This window comes from Fragaria vesca, linkage group LG6 (assembly GCF_000184155.1).
Source record: "Fragaria vesca subsp. vesca linkage group LG6, FraVesHawaii_1.0, whole genome shotgun sequence".
NCBI lineage: Eukaryota > Viridiplantae > Streptophyta > Magnoliopsida > Rosales > Rosaceae > Fragaria > Fragaria vesca.
The window spans coordinates 16,270,947-16,280,034 of record NC_020496.1 but is presented as its reverse complement, the minus strand read 5'-3'; the positions used below and the strand labels follow the sequence as shown (position 1 = coordinate 16,280,034).

At 41.2% G+C, this 9,088-nt stretch overlaps 1 protein-coding gene across 1 annotated transcript; it reads left to right on the top strand.

The window, feature by feature from the left end:
• The first annotated feature begins 6,985 nt into the window (after positions 1-6,985).
• LOC101292432 (pentatricopeptide repeat-containing protein At3g02650, mitochondrial-like) lies at positions 6,986-8,756 on the top strand. Its single transcript, XM_004303166.1, has one exon. The coding sequence runs from the start codon at positions 7,014-7,016 to the stop codon at positions 8,691-8,693; it is 1,680 nt and encodes a 559-aa protein (XP_004303214.1). The 5' UTR covers positions 6,986-7,013; the 3' UTR covers positions 8,694-8,756.
• The last annotated feature ends 332 nt before the right edge of the window (positions 8,757-9,088 follow it).

Genomic DNA, 9,088 nt, shown 5'->3' with positions numbered 1-9,088 from the left:
CGCAACTATCCGTCCTTGTGTACATTAGTTGTAGTTTAACATCACTAATCCATCTTAGTAAAGTGTTTGTTTTCTACAAATATTTGAAATGATGGGAAAAGTAGAGTGATGGTGATTCCACATATAACCAAATTCATACGATGAAGAAGGCATGCAGCTAGTAGACTTTTCATCATCTGAATCTATTTTCTGCGGGTTCTTGAAAAGAATCAACCAGTAACTTCTAGAATGGCTGTAAGTTCCAGATAAATGTACAGAAGTCAGTCAGGAGTTCCTTTGTGGCAGTTCATAGCCTGATTTCATTGCCAATAAACATGATAAGATAATGTTGATAGATCAGCAATCCTCTCTAGCGCTGTTTCTAATCTCTTGATCGACTCATTCCCAGATTCCACTGACATTGATATCATAGCAGGTTTTGCCTCATTACATGTCCAGCAGCTGTTTCCCGGCCCTTCATTTTGATCACATTTTTAGCTGCATAATTCATTAATGATACAACAATGATTACCATGCAGTTCTAATAGAATAAATACGGAGTACAAAAGTCTCAAACTCAGTACCGCTGTCTTACACAGCAAAACTAATGAAGTAATGGTCATGGAATAACCTTTAGCTTTGACTGACCATTAATCCCTTGATCAATTACTAACTAGATGAATATTACTGTGTTCTACTAATTGTAATAATTCCTCTAAGGTTTTAGGTTTATCTAATTGCTTTATTTCTAATGGTGCTATTGTTCCTATTTTTGGATATTCAAGCTCAAAAACGACAGAAAGTCTACACTCAAACCCTAGAAAGACTGGGCTGTGTGGGCTTCAATTTTATGGGCCCGAAGTAGCTGGGCTGGAAGCTAAGGGGTTGAATAAGGCTTTTGGTCTCATTTATGGACAAGATAACACTTTCCTCCCAAAGCCTGCATCCTTGCTTGAGCCTAAGAAGACTCGTGAGCACCTCATTAGCTCACTGAACCAACCACCACAACAATCCAAGATCACTAGCGACGTGTTTTTCTTTGGCACTCCTCTAAGCCCTGATCCTAATTAAGGGTGTAGTCGGTAGTTGGAAACTACATTCCCTGCCCATAGACCAGTCATGAAACTTATAGACTGACATCCGAGCTACCTCGCCATGGTGAAATATCATCCGTGCTACATCGGGAAGGTGCTCTCCCAAGCTCCACAAGAAGGCCCAATAATAAGATATATGTGTAGTAGTTAGTCCCACATTGGAAAGTAGTAAAAGGAGGGAACCTTCCTTAGTTATAAAAGGAAGGTTTCCTATATGTAAAAAGCTCTCTCTAGCTAGTGGACTGAATCTCTCTCTCCCAATCCCAAAGGCCCATTGGCCATGATAGTTGATTGTAAAGTGGACGTAGCCATGCCCTCCGATGGCATGGTGAACCACTATACGTCCTTGTGTCTCTTGCCCATGATTGTATATTGTTTGTGTTCCACCATGATTCTACATAATCTCCGAGATTATGCAGAAACATTTGGCGCCGTCTGTGGGAATCATTACGAAAAGTCATGTTGCTCTGCCTCCGAGAGGTAGTTTATTCAAGTCCATGAGAGCAATAGGTCCAACGGGAGGTGCACAAACCCAGCAAAGGGCTAGCTAGTCAACTGGTTGGCATGCTCCCTGGTAGGCCCAAGACAGCCATCAGGCCCAAGTTCATCTATGGGTCCAATTAGCTAGTCAGCAGCTCCGCTCGGCCGGTGCTGTCCGGGATCACATCATCACCAGAGATATATGGAAGTATGGATGGGCCGTTCGCATGCGTCTGCTCTCGGTCGGCATCGGTTGAAAGCCGAGAATGAATACTCTTGGCACCCTAACAACAATTGGTCAACTGCTATGGACACCCGTTCATCTCCAGAAGAAGTCCTTCCCGGGAGAAATTATCGGGTCAGCCATCTCGATCGGGCCCAGTCAATCAAGGAGGAAGGGAGGGATCAGTCATGTCGACCGAGAGCTTCGCCGGTGACGATCTGCTCCACCCGCTGCCCGGTCATCTTCTCCCGGTGGCTCCAGCGGCAGCACTCGAAGATCCGCTCGGGATAAGGTGTCGCCCGGAAAGAGGGGGCATCACCGGTAGCGTGAAGCAGTCTCCGGGAAGCGATAGTTCACGGGCCGGTATGGCAATAGAAAGAGCAAGGGGCTCTTGTAGGGTCACCGGGAGGATTGAGGAAGCAACCAGTCAGGGTGCACCCATTCAGCAACTCGCCGGAGTCCTTAGAAAAATTTGCTCTGTACACCCGGCAATCAAGTTTGGCCACCCGATGGCAGCTTCCCTATCAGTGATCGTCCGATGGCTCCTCTCCCGGTGGTTCCTCTCCCGGGTCCGGCAGCAGCCAGCCTCCTGGAGACCATGCGTCAGCTCGGCAACAGCTTCATCTCGGAGGTGGAGGCTCCAACGCCGGGTTTGATAGTTCCTCTCTTGGAGATTCTGACACCGGGTTCGATGCATGGGTCCGATGCATCTCCCGGAGACTCAAACGCCGGGTCCAACGGCTCCTCTCCCGGTGATCGGTCTCCCGCCAGCTTGCCTCCCGGAGACCTTGCGTCAGCTGGGCAGTAGACCCGGGAGCACGGAGGCTATCGCCCGGTTTAAAAAAAAAAAGGGAACGAAAGACAGAAAGGAAGATAGGGCAGAAAGAAAGGAAGATGCAAAAAAGAGGAAGGGGGTCCCGGTGGCTCCCAGTAAAAAAAAAAAAAAACCACTATGGACACCCGGAGGGAGGGGCACCTGGAGCTATTTAATTTCTTGGTCACGAGCAGGATATGCAGCAGCAGTGCGAACAACCGATAATTACTCATCGGATCCCGGAGGCCTTACAAAAAAAAAAAGAAAAAAAAGTGGGGTGAAAGAAAGAAGAGGGAAACCTATAGCAACATGATTCTACCCTCCCGGACCCTATCTTGAAAGTCTTCAGTGTTCACAATTCACACTTCTGGGTCTACTGGGTGCACACATTCAGCAGCTATTTTCACAGATAAGTCCCTATCTCGTTGGTTTGTGAAAGTTCATAATATTGATGCCATAATTTCGTCCTACTTGCAAGTCAACCTATATGTATATGAGTATGCATGCTGGTCAGTAGGTTTTGGCATTAGACCTAGAGGCATAAGTCATTAAAATCCCGAGTATTATCAAGCGGGATAGGATGTCATTAACATCCCGATTAATATCAAGCGGGATAGGCATTAGACCTAGAGGCATAAGTCATTAACATCCCGAGTAATATCAAGCGGGATAGGCATTCGACCGAGAGGCATTCCACCGAGAAATTATGTAAGCTGCTAATCAATCATTTGTTCATTGTGAAGGTACAACAATCCTCGCCTGGCCGAGTAAGTTTTGAAGCCGGGTGTTGGGAGGGGCATTATTTATCTTATCGGCGGACTTAAAGATTACGGTGTGGTCAAGACAAGCAAGACCCGGAACACGCAAGACCCGTTCAACACACCTCTTGAGTATGGACTTGGGGGGACTGGGGCCGGGTGCCCGTTGATAAATGACTAGTCTATGGGCATTCTATATATCAAGTCCCCACTCAAGACGCGTCTTGAAAGGGAACTTGGGGGGGACTTGTAGTCGGTAGTTGGAAACTACCTTCCCTGCCCATAGACCAGTCATGAAACTTATAGACTGACATCCGAGCTACCTCGCCATGGTGAAATATCATCCGTGCCACATCGGGAATGTGCTCTCCCAAGCTCCACAAGGCCCAATAATAAGATATATGTGTAGTAGTTAGTCCCACATTGGAAAGTAGTAAAAGGAGGGAACCTTCCTTAGTTATAAAAGGAAGGTTTCCTATATGTAAAAAGCTCTCTCTAGCTAGTGGACTGAATCTCTCTCTCCCAATCCCAAAGGCCCATTGGCCATGATAGTTGATTGTAAAGTGGACGTAGCCATGCCCTCCGATGGCATGGTGAACCACTATACGTCCTTGTGTCTCTTGCCCATGATTGTATATTGTATGTAGAAACAAAGGGCAAAGCAAAAATGTAGTTGTTGTCTGTGTGGTTTGAGTTGGCAGACTAGGGAAATTAGCTGCATCTAGATGGTTGTAAATTGCTTGGAGTACCGCAATTGAGTGTCTTGGCTTGACTGATATGTTTCCCTAATATCTTTTTGTATCTAGTTTTTACCTCTTTTATGCTCATAAATATGTGTGTGTTTTGTCTAATGTAATGGTACTATAAAATCCTCGTGGTTTATGTATGTTGTCGTTCTGACTTTTGATTATCAATGAAATTTTTCATTATGTAAAAAGTAAATAAAAAAATCGTTTCACTTCAACATACACACCCTATATCTTGCAGCTTATACCCTGTTTGGTATAGCTTTTCTTTTAAAAAAACTAGCTTCCATATGAAATTTTAGATTTTATGGTGTTTGGTAAATTGATATATATATAAAAATTACAGGTATTTAACAGCTTCTAAAAACAACCTTAGAAGCTGCTGTCATTAAAAACACTAAAAATTGGATAAAGCTATGGTGTGTTGATGCATGTCATGCATCAACTTGGTCCTAAAGTTGTAAAATGAGTCCTCAAGGTAGTAATATTAACCCTCAAAGTTGTAATTGAGTCCTTAAAGTTGTAAAAACTCATATTTACAACATTAGTCATCTAAGTGGTAAAATGTGTCCTTAAAGTGATAATTGAGTCCTCAATGTTGCATCAACTTTTCTTTTATCACTTTGAGGACTAAATTACCACTTTAACGACACATTTTACCACTTAAAAGACTAATGTTGTAAATATGAGTTTTTACAACTTTAAGGACTCAATTACAACTTTGTAGATTAATATTACTACTTTAACGACCAATTTTACAACTTTAGGACCAAGTTGATGCATGACATGCAATAACACGTTGTAGAATTTTCCCTAAAAATTAATATTTTTTTTGTCTTGACAATACTTTTAAAATTAATATTTACCAAACATAAAACTATTTTCATTTACGACTGATTATTTTCGTACAACAGCAGCAACATTCTTTTTTAAGTAGTTCCTGCACAAAGGCTATGTTTGGTAACCATGATAGGAATAGCATATATAGGATATTTAACCAAATAAGATTAGATTAAGATTGGATTAGTTTTAATCTTTTCACATGTTTGGATAAGAAGATTATGGCAGGATAGGATAAATAACGGTCTGTTTATTGTTCCTCATCTTCTTCCACCCCTCCTCCAAAACCACACACTCCAAGGTCCTCTGCGTCTCCACCGGCGCCGGCCACGACCACAACCACAACCTTCTCACAGCTCCATATCGCTGACTTTACCATGAGAATGATGGCGACCGTATTCTTACTCTGATGAGGGCTTCTACGACACCAGAGATCTTCGCGTCTAGATCTCAATTGCCAATTGGGTCGGATCAGGTTGACAAGAATGATGATGGATTTGGGGCCCTGGAGATAAAGGATGAAGTCTTTGGGGCTGTACTGATCGGAGAAGGAGGTTTTCTTCGTTGACAGCGTGAAGACGATCTCGTTGACATTGGAGGTAAGGGTGGAATTTTGAAACCGAAAACCGAAAAAAACTGATCCGAAAACCAAACCGAAACCGAAAAAAACCAAACCGAATTATGATAAACCGAACCGAACATAGTTAGTTTGGTTTGGTTTTTGGTTTCGGCCCTTGAAAAACCGAACCGAACCGAAAAACCGAATCCCTCTAAAACGATGTCGTTTTTTGTCTTTATTTTCTGATTAAATATTTGATTTGAAGAATATATGTTTTGTATAATTATATGTTTATCTTTTCTAATAATTTGCTTTTTATTTTCGTTTTATGTGCATATAGAAATATTCTAGGTGTCGTGTATGCGAAGTATAGGGAGTGATATGTTACCTCTAAAATCGAAGACCTCATTCTTGCAAGCTTTAGATGATGGTCGACTCTAATATTTAATTTTTTTCTTTATTCAAATTTATGATTTTTAAACTTTAAAATTCGGAATTTATTTGGATGGACTAAAACTATGAAGTCTATATTTTGTATTCAAGATGAACTTAGAAGTTTTAAAATTATGGTTTCATGGTGTGCTAGTGTGGTCAATTCCCAACGCTTTCGAAATTATTGAGTATTAAACTTTTAAATTATCTATTTGGTTTATAAATTGTTGGTTTGTTAGATAATCATTATTATAAATTTTATTGATATATTATATGTGCTTATAAGAACAAGTAATGGGAAAAAAAAACCTAAAGTACGATAATTTTTTACTAAGCTAAAAACATACAAATTTTAAGAAAAATTATTTTAAAAAGAAGAAGAAAAACCGAAACCGAACCGAACCACGGTTTGGTTTGGTTTCTGGTTCAAGGTCTCAAAAAATGACAAACCGAACCGAACAAAATTTTTTATTCGGTTTGGTTTCTGGTTTTAGGTGAAAACCGAACCGAACAAAACCGAACCCACCCCTAATTGGAGGTGGTGCGTCTGTAGAAGGAGATGGGGAAGCAAGATTTGATCGAGAGAAATTGAGGTGAGAGAGGGGAGAGAAATTAAGGTTGGTCAAGAGATACGATCTGATCGTCGTTGAAATCCTGCACAGATTATGTATATAACAGTTTTCTAACAAGATTTCATATCCTACACTGACAGAATTTATTTATTTTATTCTAGAATAATCTGAACTACCAAACATCTGTTTGGATATTTTTCTGTCCTATACAGGTGCTAATCCTGGCAAACAAACGCCTCCAAAGGGAAATTGATTCGGCATTATAAATAAAATTATCTTATTTATTTTAAACCTAAACGATTAATTTTTTTCTTTTTTTATAAAATATAAGTAAAAAACTAAAAACATTAACCGGTTCATCGAGTAGGTGGTCTTTCACTCTTTTATCTTCCGCAGTTCATCTCTGTTAGCACTTAGCAGCACTTGGCATTGAAGAAGCACCTCGCAAATCACTTTTAACAGACAACCTCCGTCTCTTCACTGTGAGGAATCCAAAGAGAACAGTTGCAAGCAGAGATGTGGAGGTCAGTCGCCGCAAGATCAAGAGCTTCTCTTTTGACCAAGGCAGCAGATAACTTTGTTGCTTCTACCCAAAACCCCAAGGTACTCCCCTCTAAAACCCTAACCCCACTCTCTCATTTCCCCACTAGATCCCCTCTTCCCAGGTTCTTCTCTCAGCTTTCCGAAAACCTCAGTTATTCTGACACCGCAGAACCGCCTCCGTTTTCCGTCGCTGAAAACGAAAATGACGATTTTGCCCCCGGGGATGGGGTTGCTGGTGTTTCAGAGGAACTGGGTTCTGCTGAGATTGGGGAGGTAGGGGAGGAGGAAGAGGCTCACGAGATTGATGTGGAGAAATTGGAGGGGTTGTTGTCTTTGCTTAGTGGTAGTGCTGATGGGTCACTTGAGTCTAGTTTTAGGGATTTGGATTTGACTTTACATGAAGATTTTGTGGTTAAAGTAGTCGAAACTCCGGTTGTTGTGGGGGAGAATTTGATTAGGTTCTTCAAGTGGGGTTTGAAGGAGAAACCCGAGTTTCGAGTCAATAGGCAGATATTGGATGGGGTTGTGCTTGCAATGTGTGGGGAAGGTGTGACCAAGGAAGATATGTATTCTTTGTGGGATTTGGTTAAGAGGGTTGGGGAGAATGAGAGCAATTTGTTGAATGTGGATATTCTTAATGTGTTGATGTCTTCGTTCACGAAATTGGGGGAAGGAAGAGCTGCTTTGGTGGTGTTGAGCAAGTTTGATGGTTTTGGATGTGTCCCGAGTGCGGATTCATATTACGTTGCAATTGAGGGGCTTTGCAAGAGTGGAGATTTTGATTGTGCTAAGTCTGTTTCTGAGAAGATGATTGAGGCAAGAAGCTCGCCCGATGCTGAGAAGGTTGGTAGGATCATATCTTGGTTCTGCAAGGCTGGAATGGCTAAAGATGCCCATTCGGTGTATTTGTTGTTGAAGGAGGAGAAGCAGTGCCGGCCTAGCTCGTCTGTTTATTTTTTGATCAGTTCACTTAGTAGGGAGGATGAAAATGTTAAATTAGCTCTAGACTTGCTGGAGGAGATTACTGGTGAAGCACGGAAATATGCGATAAAGCCCTTTTCAGCTGTTGTTCAAGGGTTATGCAGGATAAAGGATGTTGATGGGGCTAGAAAGTTGCTTATTCAGATGACAAAAGAAGGCCCACCTCCTGGAAATGCAGTTTTCAATTCGGTTATCAATGGCTATTCTAAGGCTGGGGATATGCAAGATGCGATAGAGATGTTGAAGCTGATGGAGAGTAGGGGATTGAAACCAGATGTTTTTACCTACACCGTTATTATGAGTGGTTATGCAAAAGGTGGTCAGATGGAGGAGGCATGCATTATCTTATCTGAAGCAAAAAAGAAGCATGCAAAATTGACTCCTGTGACTTACCATACACTCATCTCCAGCTTTTGCAAACTGGAACAGTTTGACAGAGCTTTGGAGTTGTTTCACGAGATGAAAGATTTTGGGGTCCAACCCACGACTGATGAATACAACAAGTTGATCCAATCGCTTTGCCTGAAAGCACTAGATTGGGAAACGTCAGAGAAACTGCTAGAAGAAATGAGAAATAGTGGATTGTATCTTAATGGAATTACGAGAGGTCTCATAAGAGCAGTCAAGGAACTGCAGACTGAGAAAGTAGAGTGTGAGCAAATAGTTGCATAAGCATAAATCGCTATTTGGTTTTTGGTAATGATAAGCAGGATACAAGAAAAGCGAAACAGTAGAATGAAGATTAGCAGCTTTTTTCTGTTGGCATTTTTCTGAGCTTTTTTCTTAATTTAATGTTATGTACCATTTATGAGATGGTTCAATGTTTCTTAAAAGTTACCTCAGAATTTAGAATTTCTTTTCCAATGAAATTTTTGAAGGATGCTTACTTTTTCTTTGAGACCGAAGAGGGTTACTTGGTTTTGTAATAATTGCATCTGTAATGTAACTTTTTCCATCATCAAATCTGTGAGATCTGATGCATATTTTTCCATAATGAAACTTGTTGTGAACATTATTATTTCATTGTTTGCAAATGACACCCCATACTGTTGCAACTATAATATATA